The 17,318-nt window shown below is 35.1% G+C and overlaps 1 protein-coding gene across 1 annotated transcript in view; it reads left to right on the top strand.

Moving 5' to 3' along the window:
* kcnh5b (potassium voltage-gated channel, subfamily H (eag-related), member 5b) overlaps positions 1-17,318 on the top strand; it is a 492,331-nt gene that overhangs the window by 383,362 nt on the left and 91,651 nt on the right. Inside the window, exon 12 of the mRNA XM_030127455.1 lies at positions 16,640-16,836. Coding sequence (XP_029983315.1) covers positions 16,640-16,836 — 197 coding nt within the window. The remainder of the gene's footprint in view (positions 1-16,639; positions 16,837-17,318) is intronic.

Below are 17,318 nucleotides of genomic sequence, written 5' to 3'. Positions count from 1 at the left end.
CTTTAAAAATCCTACAATGTGATTTCCTGGATTTTTTTTTCTCATTTTGTCTCTCATAGTTGTAGTGTACCTCTGATGGAAATTACAGACCTCTCTCATCTTTCTAAGTAGGAGAACTTGCAAAATCAGTGGCTGACTAAATACTTTTTTGCCCCACTGTATACATCATCCCATACGCCGCAATTCATACCATTACTGTATTTTTGCTGTTCTTGATAAACCTCATCTGCACTAACATGTTTGAGTGTAAATGAATTGCTTGCTATTATTATTACACTGTAACTAACTTTTTCGTTTAAACAAAAAGTTTGTTTGTTTTTTTGCTTATTATCTCCATGAAGTGAGTAGTGACTAGTACTGGAATATGCTAAAATGTGAGAAAACATCAGATTAGCTGCATGGAAAATGTTGTTATTTCATGGTTTTCACACAATATATCAGTAAATACATGTTTTGTTGCTTCAAAGATTAAATGCATGGTGTCCAGCTGAGTAGACATTTTTGGAACTCCATGAAAAATAGGTTCATAGGAAAATGTTTTATTGCATTGTTTTGTTTTGTTTTGTTTTGTTTTTCATGCTTAAAGACAAATAAATACACTCACACACACAAAAAAATCTTGATTAAGGTTCTCATAATTTATGCATGAAAGGGTTAAAGGTGCTCAGTGTAAGATGTGCACATGCTCAGATGGAGGGAAGATTCAGAATATATGCATTTGTTGATAAAAACAGGATTTTTGTCAATTTTACCCAATATTCAGACTTTTTGGAAAGTAAAAAAAAAACAAAACAAAAAAAACCTTGATATGTGGAAACAAATCCTTTTTTTCAGTCTTAGTTAACTGTTTGGGAAATATAACATGACACTCACTAAACTGATGTACTTCTATAATAAAATACATTTTGAGTTCACGATTTGCTGTGTTTTTACCAGCTGAGTATTTATGTAGATGTAAATGATGGTTCATGAAGTATTCTTCTAAGTTTATTTTTCACATGAAATGTATCTACTGGAGCTTGAGTTGGTAAGATTTTGTAACTACTGTTTTAAAAAAAAATTAATGATATTTTCAACATAAACTGAATTAAACATAAAAATAAGGATCTCAGCTCCAAAATGAAGCCAATACAGAAGTATGTTTAAGTTGTAATACCACAGCTGGCCACTAGATGCTGCTATAAAATAACACCAAGCTTCGCTCTAAAAACACACAGTCAATAACTTTTCCTCTAATAACTTTATGATCTTTAAGTATTTAGTTAGTTCATCTGATCTTGGTTTGAACAGATACTCGAATGTCGGCCATGTTGGGCTTTGATTGACAGGTGTGATTGACAGCTCAATTACCCCTGAAGTTGGAGTTTCAGTGTTTCTTTTTGTATTTATTATTATATGTAATTATTATATGTAAAAAAAAAAACAAAACAAAACAAAACATTTTTTTCCAGATAGACAGCTCAAAGATTGTTGTTATTACCAGCTTCTGCTATGCTAACATTTGAAGCTCACATCTTTACCATGTCAGTAAGCTAACATTAGCATTAGCTCACCCATAACCCCATGTGTTCACACGGCTCTGCCCCTTTTGTCACTTTGGAAATCACAACTCACAAACTACCTGCTTTATTGTGACAATTCAGAAACTAATGGGTAATATCGCGGTTGTTCTGTCCACGATACAGTCTATGAAAGCGATTGATAAAAATTCGGAATTCAAAAATGTTTAAAATTTGTTCAAAATTTCCTGGAGAAGAACCCCAGATCTACCACTAAATAACCCCTTCGATATACAAATAAAACCAACACCCATGCATGGAGTGTATTTTAGAGTATCTCGTTAAAATCAGCTCACATTAGCTTTACTAAAAACTCAGTTTCCTTCTGTGGTGGAAAAATTTACTTTTATATTTCATACTGTTAGTACATGCTGAGTCATTGTTATGTGTGATGTTTACCACTCTGTAACACCCCCAACCCAGGAACGGAGTTCTTGCCTTGAGTTAAAACCCAAACACCTAAATGTCTGAATGTGTAGATAGAGGATGGCGCCTGTACTCCAGATAGGATCCAAGCAAGGTTAGAGTGAAGAGGTCATCATGACCTCTTCACGGAGCAGAGAAGGAGTAGTATGGAGTGGTACGATGTACGTAAGGGATGACATCATGGTTTGAGGGGGTTGGATTTGGTTCTATATAATCTTTAGTTTTTCTCCTGTTTAAGGAGACTTCACTTACAGAGTTTCTCTGTGATTGACTTCTCAATAAATGCATTTATTTATTTTAACTCTAACTTTCTCTCCTCCTCTTTGTGTGTGGGTTATAAGTTGAACATTTCCATAACACCTTCTCAGGGTCATATTTTTTTCATGAAGCTCCTCTTCAGTTCTTTAATGCGTGTCTTCAGCTCCTCTACAGCAGCTGCAGTGATACTGTGGGTTTAGAAATGGAGTCAGTTAATACCAACAGACCAACCCAAATCTTACTGGCATCTGTGGAAATAGTGATAATTCATTACTTCTGTGAACATTTTTTTAACCTTAAAATTAGTTCTGGAGTAAAAGTACAATAATCTGTTATTCAGCTGACAAACAATCAACTCTTTTTGCTGAAAAACACTGATATTTATTGCAACAGTGTGTTATTGTCTCTGTTTCTCAGAATTTGAGTTGTGTAGAAATCAGTGATGGGAGTTTGTCACCATTGTGTGGTATTTTACAGACATTTCCCATAACTTGAACCTATCCTTACCTTAAACCATCCACTCACCTCTGCTCTGCCCAACCATGATCTAAACTTAACTCCATCCCCAAAACCAAGCAGAGACGGAGCTGGAACAGGGGATCATTTCCTCTAATCAGCATCATTTTAGCATGATCGAAAATGGTTTTACCTCCACGAAGACACCCGTGTGAGTCATGTTGAGGACTGGATTTGGTGAAATTTGAGGTTATCCAGGTAGTTGATTCTCTACGAAGGAAAAACTGAGTGTGTGGAAACATTTCTGTTATTAACCCTTTAAACCCTGAGCCTAAAATGATCCACCTGGACTTTTTTTTTCTCATTTTGACTATAAAAGTTAGAAAATATGTTGTGAGTGAGTCTGTTTGCCTGTTTTTTGAAGAGCACTTTTTTTTTTTTTCCAGATCTTTCAAAATCTAGTAATCATTTACAATTCACTGCATGTTATAATACTGCAAGACCAGCTTCTTCACCAGCTTCTACTGCAGGTATGAATGAAATTACCGTAATGACCTTAAAAAAAACTAGGTAGTCGTATGAAACTGTTGGAATTTTTCTACTTGCACAAACAGTGAAAGAGTTCCAGCCATCCAAACCGCATATATGCACAGGGTGTGTCAGCAATGACACATCAGGTTTTAAAGAGTTAATGGTTTCAGGATGACTGATTTTCTGATGATTGTTTTTTTTACCATCTTTAATTTTTCATAGATAGTCTTTAGTTTTTTTAATAGATGGTATACTTTAATAGTAGAATATTTCATATACTTTTATTAGGTGTCAGGGTTTGGTCTACAGCTGGCTGTTGTAGCTCTGGCAAGTGGCTAATGTCTTTTGTTGTTTTAAGTTATTGCGTCCTTTTATTTTAAGGTTCTAAATTGACCACTAACTTCTCAATTAACCAATTTTAGCTACACCTGGTGAAATATTTGTATTTATTTATTTATTTATTTATTTTTATTTAGCAGGGACAGTACACATTAATGAACATTTCTGTAAATGTGACAGTTTTAGCAAAAAAGCTATTTTTCTACTGTTGTCCCTTGGTAAGAAGTAAAGTACCAGCATTCATAAAATTAGAAACATTTTAAAAATAAAGGCTCCACCCACACATTCCATAGTATTAGTACACATATACAGTATCCTCAGTTAACCTTTAAGTATTAGTAAAACACCTGCAGTGACATTGGTACATGGACAGGTGGTCATGCAGCGCAAAACAGAGAAAACTTGAATATGAAGCGTTTACCTGGTTGCAAACAGCTCTTGTTAGTGAGGTGGAGTAGTGCAGATTATCCATATTATGCAATATGCAAAATTCATCTAGTAATAACTTGTAAAAATATATCAAACATATATCACAACACCCAAAAAGCATGTGTTCTCATATTTGCTTCTGCATGTTCCCAGTTTCTCTGGTTCTGAAGATCTATCTGAGCAACAATGGAATAAATCAAATCAGCAGAAAACAGAAATAAAAAAGGCCTGGGGATGAAACAGGATGCAGTGGGACATGTTGTCATGAAAGCTGTGAGTCGCAGGTTGTTTGTTTGTTGTTCTGTAATCTGCTCAGAGCCAGATCTAATCATATTTCCCTTTCTGTAACTTTACCTTCTGTAACTGTGATGGATTGTGTGTTTTATCTGGGGTTAAGACCTCTGGAAACCACTGAGGATCAGACAAACAGGGCGAAACCTAAAAGAAATCCAATACTTGATATTATCAAACTTTTCAAGCCGGACTTAGTTTCAAAAATCCAAATTAACGCACATTATCAGTTTGGAAACTCTAGATTCAGACATGTCTGAAATGATTGGATTTATATCTGACTTTTAAAATAACAAACATTAGCACTGCTGTTGTGAGTTTTAGGCCCAATCCCAACTCACCCCTTAGCCCGTCCCCCTTAGCCCTACCCCTCCATTTTGCACGTTCACGTGAAGGAGTAGAGGTGTCCCAATTCTCAATGAGTCGAAAGGAAGGGCTAAGGGGGGGGGGGCTGTGTGACCCTCGAAACGGAGATTTTTCAGGACCACACTACAAACAGAGGAGTATGAGAAATCCCCCATAATTCTGTTCAAATCATCGGCAAAACAGGGGTCAACACAGTTAAAAAGTCCAGCAGTGTGATGAAACAAACACACAAATGTACGTATTTTCTGCGTCAACAACTAAATCATTTGATCGACCATTTTAATGTGTTATAGACCACATTTCTGTGATTTCCAGTTGATAGTCACAAAAAGATGCCCAAACTCCATGGAACAGAGACGGTTACAGCACCACGAAAATCTAAATCTTACCAAGTGTGTTTTTCTCATTTCTAGTCCAAATATCTCATCACACTTAAAATAAGACATAATCACCTAAAGAGGAACTTTTTAGTGAGATGTAGGAACTGATTTTTAGACAACAGATCTGGAAAATCTTATTTCAAGTAATCTTACCGAGATTATTTTCATTTGTTCCATTGGCAGATTTTTTTGCTTGAATTAAGCAAAAAAAAAAAAAATCTTGAATTAAGCAAAAAAATCTTGAATTGAGCCAAAAAAAATGATAATCTTGAATTAATAAAAAAGTCTTGAATTTAGCAAAAAAAAAAAATCCTGAATTAAGCAAAAAATCTTGAATCAAGCACAGAAAAATCTTGAATTAAGCAAAAAAAAAAAAAAATCTTGAATTAAGCACAAAAAATTGAGTTGAGCAAAAAACAATAATAGAAAGGTTTGACACCTCAGTCGTCCATGTGATACCGATATCTTTATTCAGTCAAAACTATTAAAAATCCATGATCTTGTAAAATATTATACAGCAATAATCTTATTTAAAGCATTCAACAAATTACTACCAAGTAATATATAAAAAAACTTCACAATTTGGGAGAGTACTTCGTATTCGTTCGTATTCGTAGAGATTTCGTATTACCCAAATTTCGAACCACTCATAAACGTTTTTGTTTGTCTGTATGTGAAGTAAAACTTTGGAACAGTCTGCACATTCAACACAAGCAACGGCAAAATATCCACTGATATAAACTGTTCTATAAACATATGGTCTGGTTCCAGTATAAAGATGGAGGGTCTTAAAACTGATGCTACATCAATATTCTGTCTTAAATGTTCATGTGTGCTTGTGTTCCTCATCTAGTTGGTATGTGCTGCCCTTTACCATTAGTGCTCTTGTAGTTTTTTGGGGTTTTTTCTTACCATTGTTGGTATGTAATTATTGCTGTTCTTTACCACTTGTGGTTTTGCAGTTTTTTTGTTTTTTACCATTGTTGGTATTAGAGCCCGACTGATATGGGATTTTTGGGGCCAATACCGATTTTGGGGGCTAAAAAAAGCCGATATCCAATATATCGGCCGATATCTGATATTGGCCGATAACAGATATATTGGCGGATATATGAAATAAGAACACTGATCTACACAGGATATAATAATCTTATATTAGATAATTGTGGACAGGTGGATAAACAGTTGCATAAATCTTTGTTTATCTGACAAAGATAATTTACACAACTTTCAAATGGAAACAATGGAATCACAAAAATAATTAGAGCAAAAAATATGACTTTGCACACAATTATGTTTTCTGGATGTGTCTGCCTCATGGCACGACAACTTCCCATGTGGACTAAGGACTAAACTGAGCATGTGCAGAGTGAATTAGGTGAGTCCGAAGTTGTTCCTGATTGGAGCAACAGCAAGAGTTACAACTGACCTGTGTTACAACTGTCCCCAGTCTCCCCTACACTATTAACACTCAGGCCTGCTGGCAGAATGAAACTGTGAGGTAGAAAGGAAGTGCATGGACATGGGTGTGTGGGGGGGTGAATACTTCATAAGACAGGGGGTCCGGGATTTTCGGGGGGTGGTGGTCAGCGGTCCATCCACGTCAGAGTGTGCGGTAGCGGTCCGTGATTTTTGCCGGGGGGGGGGGGGTAGGAGTGAAAGTGAAACTAACTCACTTTACTGTTCGTCTGACTCTCCGTGTCACACACAGCAGCAGCGAGCAACAGAATCTCTATACAGCAAAAAAGTTAATATATCAGCCACATCGGCTACATATTGGCCGATATTGATTAATCGGTGAAACACTATAATCGGCCCGATTAATCGGTCGGGCTCTAGTTGGTATGTAATTATTATCATGTAAGGTGACGGTTAACTGTTATCTGTGGTAACACCACCAGGAATGTACTTTGTTTCTGTTTTTTACACACATTTTGGTTATACAGTGTAAATGCTGTTAAATGAGTTCATTCTAATTTGGTGTAGGCCTATTTTGTTTTATTTTGTTCATTGTTCTGGCATGAAGTCAAAGGACAAGAGTGAGTATTTAAAATATTATTATGTTAAGCTATTTGATGATGAGAATGGGGGTGGGATTAAATAATTTTTTCTTCTTCCCACTCCTTTTCGAGTTTAAATGAATGATTTTTTTTTTTGTAATTTTGAATTTGCATGTATTCTGTAAATGCTCGAAATCAACAAACAAATGAAAATGAAAAATGAAATGACAGAACAGGAGGTGGACGACCTTCTGAACCCAACGTCTTCAACTTTATCCCGTGAGCACTCCACCACGAAAATATGAGTGACGGTTGTGAGTAATAAGCAGCGTTACATCTCCGCCGATAGAGGTCACGACCCCTGAGGCGTCCGTCCAATCGTAGCATCTTGCTGTGGAGGTGTCGCGCTCTTCGCCTCCTCGGTGTGTGCGACCACGTCCACATCCACAGCTAATTGGAAGGAGCTGCAGTTTCTCAGGGGAGCTCATTGTTGCCTGAGCCTCCGTTGGATGTTGGGAGGGAAAGGGGCCCTCGGGGGGCTGGAGGACGGATTGTGGAGATGAGATCCACTCACTCACACACTGGCGGTGACACACACACTCTGTCGGCGTTTTGTGGCGGCGTGTTGGGAGCGTTAGACGTCTATTACTCGGCCTGTTTTGACAGCTTGTAGACAGTGCGGACAGCTCTTCATCACATCGGAACGGGGTCAGCTGTCAGAAAAATGCTGAGCTGATGCTTGTGGCAGGTTTGACACAGATTTGAGTCCTGATTAGCTCAGGCTCTACTTTTTATAAATGCCTATTATAGCAGCAGTGCACCTCTGTCTGTGCTGGTGGAAACAGGACTCGTTTGTACGTCACTTTGCAGGGTTAACGTTGTGTGTTTTGCTGCGCTAAACAAACTTATGCAATATCAAAGCAGACTACTTTACAGCTGTGGAAAAAACGAAGACCACTGCAATTTACTTTCACAGCTGTTTCTAAATTCAGAGGTGGTCTTTTTTTTGGGGGGGAGGGGGTTCTGGGGATTTATGTTCAAGGGAGGAGACCCACACAGTTAGGGGTGTTAGAAAATATTGGTTCTGCAAAATATTGCGATATTTGATTTCACAATACTGTATTGATATTAAAAAGTACTGTATCAATATTTTTAGGTATTTATTCAAATTCAGATATTGTGAAGGTTTATTTTTGATTTTTGTTTTTCTTTATTGTTTATATCTTATTTATTATTATTTAACACTGTTTTATTAAATAATGGTTATTTGAATCATCCTAAAAGCAGTTTTTACTGTCTGAGAGGCAGATGTTAGTTCCTTTGTTGGGGCAAAAATACAGTTCTGATGTTAGTTCTGAACTAACAGAATATGAACATTTGAACAGGATCTTAAACTGTAATGTCTGTAAAACATCATTTAAGTTTGAACACAGGACCATTTTGTGATATAGCATTAGATCCTGTTGTGGTCAAATAAAAATGTGTGTAGTATTTGTGCAGATTTGTGGTGTAATTCAATTCTTTAAGGAAATAATCTCTAAAAATAAAAAAAAAATAAAAAAAATTGCCTTTTTAACAGTATCATGATATATCATGATATATTGTGATATATCGTGATCAGAATAGTAGAATCAGAATAGCCTTTATTGTCATTTGACAGCACAGTACAATGTACAGTACATCAAATGAAATTATATTATTATTAATTATTATTATTAATTATTATTATCGTTATATATCGTATTGTGACCCTAGTATTGTGATTTGTATTGTATCGCCAGATTCTTGCCAATACACAGCCCTACACACAATATTATTAACTCATGTCAGAAAATATATGTAATGTGTTAAAACCTTAATAAAGATATTTGTTCAAAAAAGAGAGAGAGAGAGAGAGAGAGACCACTGCAATTTCCTCTGAAATCAGCATGTTTTTTTTTTTTCATTGTTTTTATTGTAATTTTTTGTTTTCCATTCAACAAAACAGTGTGTTCTAAAGACTAGACACAAAACAAAACATATACGACAGCTCTTACATAAGAAATAAAACACAAAAACACAGTTTAATACAGAAGGTGGAAGGTCGGACTGTGTCTGTTGAATTCCAACACAAGCACAGCTTATTCTACTGCATAAACACCTGACCCATGTCTTATTTAAGAAGGAGAAGTACAGGGTGTCCCAAAAAAACTGACATCATTTGAGACGTCCATATCGAAGTGACTACATGGTCAGGAGAAATGATACTTAACAGGATTTATTTTGGTCAAAAAAATGTTTTATTCTACAAATTTCAAATCAAAAATTCTGGGGGATGGTAATTTTATAATGGTCCAAAGTTATTACAAATGTTTAATGTGTGCACCTCTTGTGACATGGCACACATCAAAACGATAGTGGAGTCCTTTTGTCTGACTAGGGATGTAACGATTACCGGTATAACGATAAACCACGATAAAATTCCAAATGGTTAGTATTACCGTTTAAATTCTAATTATCATGATAACCATATTTGATTACCGCACATTGAAAGCTAGGGGTACTGCTTATTTCATATCTATCTATCTATCTATCTATCTATCTATCTATCTATCTATCTATCTATCTATCTATCTATCTATCTATCTATCTATCTATCTATCCATCCATCCATCCATCCATCCATCCATCCATCCATCCATCCATCCATCCATCCATCCATCCATCCATCCATCCATGAAAAAGAAACTAAAACAACTCAAACTTCATATGGAAAATGGTCAAACAATGCCCATAAGGTGTCATCTTCAATGCACATCTGTATGTGTGATGTTTACATGTTAACCCTTTCATACATAGGTCACTCCAGTGGACAGTTTTTCTCCAGCTGTTCTCTTGTATATTCATGGGTTTTGTTGTTTTAGTTCCATATCAGCCCACACAGTGAACACTTACGCACCATCCCATACACTGACATTCAGATCATTACTGTAACTTTGCTGTTCTTGATAAACCTGATCTGCACTAACATGTTTAAGTGTAAATCAATTGGTATTTGTTAGACAAGAAGGTTTTTTTTTTTGCATATTATCTCCATGAAGTGAGTAATTACTAGCGTTAGAATATGTTAAAATGTGAGAAGACATCAGATTAGCAGCATTAAAAATGTTTTTATTTCATTGTTTTCATATCACTTTCTGATTTTGGGTTTTAAACATGTTTCTTTGTTTCAAAAATTAAATGCATGGATATTTTTGTAACTCCATAGAAAAAAAAAAAAAACTCAATCGTATTGTTTTTTTCATGCCTAAGGAGGAATAAAAACACTGAAGAAAAAAATCATGACTAAGGTTCTCACAATTCATGCATGAAAGGGTTAATATTTGAATGTTTTTGGTACAGAAAGTACATTGTGCCTATTATTTTATTTCATTTATTTTTTTTATTTTTTCAAAATACAACTTGGTTAAATTATTTTAGTTTGTGTATAAGGACTTTTTGAACATTTTGAGCACAATTTCAACAATACCGTGATAATAATGATAACCATGATAATTCTGGTCACAATAACCATGATATGAAATTTTCTTATCGTTACATCCCTCTTTCCGACGCAGTCTTCCTCTTGAAACTTCTTATGCCGTGTCCAAATCTGCTCTCCTGTTGGCGCTTGTTCATGAAATGTTCTAACCTCCACAAACAGCTGAACAGTCTGACAGTTTCACTCTCTGTTCCGCACTCGTCTCCTTTTTCATTCCATTTCTGTCCATCGCTGACTTGGAATCAGTGGAATCACAGCTCCAGGTTCTCCCACAGATGTAGTAGAAGAGCTCGCAGACAGAAAAACGACCTGACTCAGCATCTGTATCAGCTGTCAATCAGCACTCGGTGACTTAGTTCTACTCGTCTGATTCTGGATCCGATGAGTCTCAGCTCTGATAGACGTTCGCCGAGAAACATCCAGGAAAGTTTAAAATCCAGTTGAAATGTTTTCCACTCCCGATGGAGCATCTCCTCCCGTCTAAGCCTTGATTTATTCTGTAATCACACAGAGGACAGATGTTCCTGCAGGACTTTCACATTCGTTTCCCTCCATAATGGACTGGATCACCACTGACTCTCATCCATACAGTATTAAAGGTTCTGCCACTAAAGTAAAGCCATGGGTTTCATCAATGCATTTGTATTATCAAGGACTGATGAAGCTGTTCCAATTAACCATCAATTACAATTAAGCAGGTTCATCTGTGCCTTATGAGGCTGATATTTTTGGAATACGTACTTCTAAACTACTGTACTGAGGACTGTTATTGTATGAATCTGTAGGTTTTTCTTCAGGAAAATGTCAAATACTTCATCTTTGAATATAAACTTGTGCAAAAATATGGTCACTGATTTCACAACAGGGTGGAAAAATCCCAGAGAAACCACATTATTAGGAAAAAGAGAAATCTGCAAAGTTTAGACACACCAGTTTGACTTCCTTCCAAACTCCACCTGGTTCAGTCCATCTTCTCACTTGTACACAACCAAAGGATCTGACCTGTGACCTCTGACCTCTGGGTCTTAGGGTAATCAGTACAGGTTGTAACTATGAGGCCGCTCAAATAATACACTGCAAAAATCTAAGTCTAACCAAGTGTAGTTTTCTCATTTCTAGTCCAAATATCGCATCACACTTAAAATAAGACAAAAGAGTAACTTTTCAGTGAGATATAAGAACTGATTTTTAGACAATAGATCTGGAAAATCTGATTTCAAGAAATCTTACCAAGATCATTTTCACTTGTTCCATCAGCAGATTTTTTTTGTGCTTAATTCAAGATTTTTTTTGCTTAATTCATTTTTTTTTTTTTTTTTTTTTTTTTTTTTGCTTAATTCAACATTTTTTTTGCTAAATTCAAGATTTTTTTTTTTTTTTTAATTCAAGATTTTTTTTTTTTTTTGTTAATTCAAGATTTTTTTTGCTTAATTCAAGCAAAACAATCTGCCAATGGAACAAGTAAAAATTATCTTGGTAAGAATTCTTGAAATAAGATTTTCCAGATCTATTGTCTGAAAATCAGTTCTTATATCTCACTGAAAAGTTCCTCTTTAGGTGATTTTGTTGTATTTTAAGTGTGATGAGCTATTTGGACTAGAAATGAGAAAAATACAGTTGGTAAGATTTAGATTCTTTGTCTTTGGAGGTGGAGTTTCTGGTCCTGAAATATCTCTGATTGGTCAGTTCTTGCAGCATTTTATTCCAGCCCCCTAGTGGACGGGAGTGGAACAGCACACTGGAAAAAATCAAAATCTTACAGAGTGTATTTTTCTCATTTCTAGTCCAAATATCTCATCACACTTAAAATAAGACATAATCACCTAAAGAGTAACTTTCCAGTGAAATATAAGAACTGATTTTTAGACAATAGATCTGGAAAATCTTATTTGAAGAAATCTTACCAAGATATTTTTAACATTTTTTTGCTTAGTTAAAGATTTTTTTTTTTGTTTTTTGCTTAATTCAAGCAAAAAATCTGCCGATGGAACAAGTAAAAATGATCTCAGTGAGATTTCTTGAAATAAGATTTTCCAGATCTATTGTCTAAAAACCAGTTCTTATATCTCACTGAAAAGTTCCTCTTTAGGTGATTATGTCTGATTTTAAGTGTGATGAGACATTTGGACTAGAAATGAGAAAAATACACTTGGTAAGACTTTGATTTTTTCCAGGGAATAGAAGGACTTTCATTTTTCAGTCTCTACTCTGGGGAGTGTTAACTGTTGTCTGACAGTGCAGAGTCTTTGGAGGTGGAGTTTCCAGTCATGAATATCTCTGATTGGTCAGTTCTTGCAGCATTTTATTCCAGCCCCCTAGTGGACGGGAGTGGAACAGCACTCTGGAAAAAATCTAAATCTACCAAGTGTATTTTTCTCATTTCTAGTACAAATATCTCATATAGGGATGTAACGAATACCAGTATAATGATAAACCACGGTAAAATTCCCGGTGGTCAGTATTACTGTTTAAATTCTAATTATCATGATAACTGTGTTTGATTACCGCACTTTGAAAACTAATGATACTGCTCATTTCCTGGAGATGCAGCTGCCCTCCAGGGCTATCTATCTATCTATCTATCTATCTATCTATCTATCTATCTATCTATCTATCTATCTATCTATGAAAAAGAAACTAAAACAACTCAAACTTGATGTGGAAAATGGTCAGACAGTGACCATAAGGTGCCATCTTTAATGCACGTTTGTATGTTTGATTGTTTACATGTTAATATTTTAATGTTTCTGAAATAGAAAGTACTTTGTGGCTATTATTTAATTCTATTTATTTATTTGTTTATAAAAAATACAACTTGGTTAAACTATTTCAGTGTATGTATAAGTACTTTTTGAACATTTGAGCACAATTTCAACAATATCGCGATAATAATGATAATCTAATCTAATCTAATTTTTCTAATCTCATCACGCTTAAAATAAGACATAATCACCCAAAGAGTAACTTTTAAGTGAAATATAAGAATTTATTTTTAGACAATAGATCTGGAAAATCTTATTTGAAGAAATCTTACCAAGATATTTTTTTTTAACATTTTTTTGCTTAATTAAAGATTTTTTTTTTTTTTTTTGCTTAATTCAAGCAAAAAAAAAAAAATCTTGAATTAAGCAAAAAATCAGCCTTTGTACTTAATTCAAGCAAAAAAATCTGGAATTAAGCAAAAAACAATCTGCTGATGGAACAACTGAAAATTATCTTGGTAAGATTTCTTGAAATCAGATTTTCCAGATCTATTGTCTAAAAATCAGCTCTTATATCTCACTGAAAAGTTCCTCTTTAGGTGATTCTGTCTTATTTTAAGTGTGATGAGATATTTGGTCTAGAAATGAGAAAAATCCTCTTGGTCAGATTTTGATTTTTGCAGTGTGTTGACACTTTGACCTCCTCTCAGCCTCTTCCTGACTTTGCTTTCAGAGTCGTTGAGTGGAGTTTGGATCTGACTGGTGGTAAATTCACACTGTAACGATAAGAGATCAGATAAAGGATTAATAACTGAGACTTGAATCAGCTTTTATTTGATACCTCAGCTCTTTTTTCCACCTTCTCTGTTATGTATTGATTGATAAGTCCGCTTGGAAAGAGTTTGAAGTAGGAAAGTTCCACTTGTGAAGCTCCCCTCCTGCTGCTGCTGCAGTCTTAATGTTCTTCTGAAACAATGAAAACTTTTAGATAAGTTTATTATATCAGCAATTTTACCTTTCCTTTGGAGCTTTTCTAGCGTGGACCTGTGCAGGGAACTGTAAAATACCCCCAGAACATTTAGATTTAATTTCAGAAAATGTGCAGAACATGTGCCAAACCTCCAGTAGCTAAATAAGACTGAATTACTGCAGTCGCTGCTCTCACAGAAGAAGAATCTACATATTAATGCAGTTTAGTTGTTCATTTTCCAGCTCGTCTCGGCCTTTTTCTCACTTTTCCAACATTACCTGAACACTCCAGTTTTTAATCTCATCACAGTCGCTTCGTCTGTAATTATCACAATATTTCCCCCTTTTCCTTCTCTTCCTCTTCCTCCCCATCGTTTCATACTCGGTAAAAATCAGCAGCTCCGGTTGCTAAGGACGTGTCCAGGTAAAATTGTTGCTAAGGAAAGAAAAAGTGCAGATGCAAGAAGAGGAAATGTGTGTTTTAACCCATAAAGACCCAGAGCTACTTTTGTGTCAGTTTCCAAAGGAATTTTTCTCTATATTTAACCTTTATTAAGTGATTTATCACCATTTATTATAATATTATCCTTTGTATTTTTGCATTTTTTCAGTGTGAATCATGAATTTCGCTGTATTTAATTCACTGATCATCTAAATGTTCATTAAAGCTCAGATTATAGTTGAGGGTTTTTGTATCAAAAACAGAGAAAACTGAAGAAAAAGTACCTTTTTCCAGCAAATCTATCATTAACTGAACATAAACCCAGTAGTAGTAGTAGTAGTAGTAAGGTGTCCCATAAGTCTCCATACATATGAGACATAATACATTCCATACATATATGGTTCTAATATGTATTTCTTTATATTTACCTCCGCCAAGGAGGTAGTGTTTTTGCCAGGGTTTGTTTGTTTGTTTGTCTGTCTGTCTGTTTGTCTGTCCGTTAGTGTGCAACATAACTCAAAAAGTTATGGACAGATTTGGATGAAATTTTCAGGGTTTGTTGGAAGTGGGATAAGGAAGAAATGATTAAATTTTGGTGGTGATCGGGGGTGGGGGGGCCCACGGGGGGGCCCATTTCCAACAAACCCTGAAAATTTCATCAAAATCTGTCCATAACTTTTTGAGTTATGTTGCACTTCACTTATGAAGCATTTTTAATACTAGTTCCCACATAGAAATTTGAACTTTACATTTAGATTAAAGTTTTTCTCGCCAAAAAGTTACTTTTGGAGCCATGGTTAACTTACCTTTAATACTTTGTGTCCTTAAGCTTCTACATTAACATTTTTATCATTGTATGGTAATACATTTATATAAATATTTAAATAAATACCAGGGTTTTTTTCTTTATATTTAATTTTTTACTCATTTTTTTTTGTTTTTCTACTTGTCTTTCTCTGCACCTGATTGTTGTGTGTTGACGCTGTTAACTGGGAAATTTCTCCACGTTGGGATAAAAAACAATCTTATCTTAACTTAAACCTATAAAAAAACACAAAAAACAGATGGTAAAATGGTTATAGTTTGGTTATAACTAGGGATGTAATAATTATCGGTATAATGATTAACCTCGGTAAATTTGCAGATGGTTAGTATTATCCTTTAAATTCTAATTATCATGATAACCGTGTTTGATTACGGCTCTTTTCCAGAGAAAACACTTATTAAAGATCTGCTTTTATGTCAAATATTTGAGCATAGTTTTAATTTATTACAATTTTAATTTTATATACCTAATATCTGGAACCAATATTCACTTTTAAAGTCTTTGAAAAGGTTCGTTAAGTATCTTTGTGTTATTTATGCAATAAGGTATATACATTTTTCAAATCGGATTTTATGTATTTTTTTGTGTTTTCTGGCCTTTTGTGTTGATATAGTAGGTTAAAGTGAAAAAAAATAATAGACAGATGATATAGATGAAGTTGTGCTGAAAAACAAGATCCCAAACATGGGTATAGTAAACATTTGTTTATATAGTATATAAAGGCAAAATCAAAAGGACTGAAAAACGGCCAAAATAGACTCAGACCACTAAGGGTTAATACTTAAATGTTTCTGCAACAGAAAGTGCATTGTGCCAATTATTTTATTTGTTTTTGTTGTTGTTTTTTGTCTTTTGTTTTTTTCAAAATACAACTTGGTTAAATTATTTCAGTGTGTGTATTAATACTTTGTGAACATTTTGAGCACAATTTCAATAATACCGTGATAATAATAATAACTGTGATAATTTTGGTCACAGTAACCGTGATATGAAATTTTCATGTCGTTACATCCCTAGTTATAACTCGCCTTTATTAAATAATGTGAAAAAAACCATCATCATATGACCCACCTACATCAAATAGACTCCACCCTCTTTCTTTGGCCCCGCCCACCCCTCATACGCCCATCTCATGTGTTTTCCAGGTAAAGGTGATGTGTTCGGTGACGTCTTCTGGAAGGAAACCACCCTGGCTCACGCCTGCGCTAACGTCCGAGCGCTAACGTACTGCGACCTTCACGTCATCAAAAGAGAAGCTCTGCTCAAGGTGTTGGAGTTTTACACCGCCTTTGCCAACTCCTTCTCCCGAAACCTCATCCTCACCTGCAACCTCCGCAAACGGGTGAGTGATTCAGCTCAGAGACATGCCGTCGATCTGGGGTTTTTCATTAGCTCTTGGTTTTTCAGTTCAGTTTTTAGGTAATCTTTTAAAAAGCGGTTTAAGTTGAATAGCCTTTTAACTGTGTTTCATTTAGAAGTAGTGGCAGCTCCAGCAACCTCAGGATTTTGGTGTCATTTTTATAAAACATTGCGGGGTCCATCTTTATATACACTCCACAGATACAACATGATATGAGGTGAAGTTGGTAGTTGTTTGGAGCTGGTTAATGGTTATCAAGGCTTTCTGCACAGTAAAAAAAACAGAGTCCCTTAGAGAGTTGAATTTAACTCTGTTTCATATAACATTTGGTCCCACGCAAAATTTGAGTAAAATTAACTCTATGGCCAGTGTCAAATTTTACTCAATTCAGTGTCAAAATTAACAACGTAATGTGTAGGAATATTGAACATTGTGGTGTTTTCACACTGTTAGAGTAATATGAT

Source organism: Sphaeramia orbicularis, chromosome 22 (genome assembly GCF_902148855.1).
Source record: "Sphaeramia orbicularis chromosome 22, fSphaOr1.1, whole genome shotgun sequence".
Classification (NCBI taxonomy): Eukaryota; Metazoa; Chordata; class Actinopteri; order Kurtiformes; family Apogonidae; genus Sphaeramia; species Sphaeramia orbicularis.
Note: the sequence above shows the minus strand (reverse complement) of the source record. Positions and strands in the feature narration are given on the sequence as shown.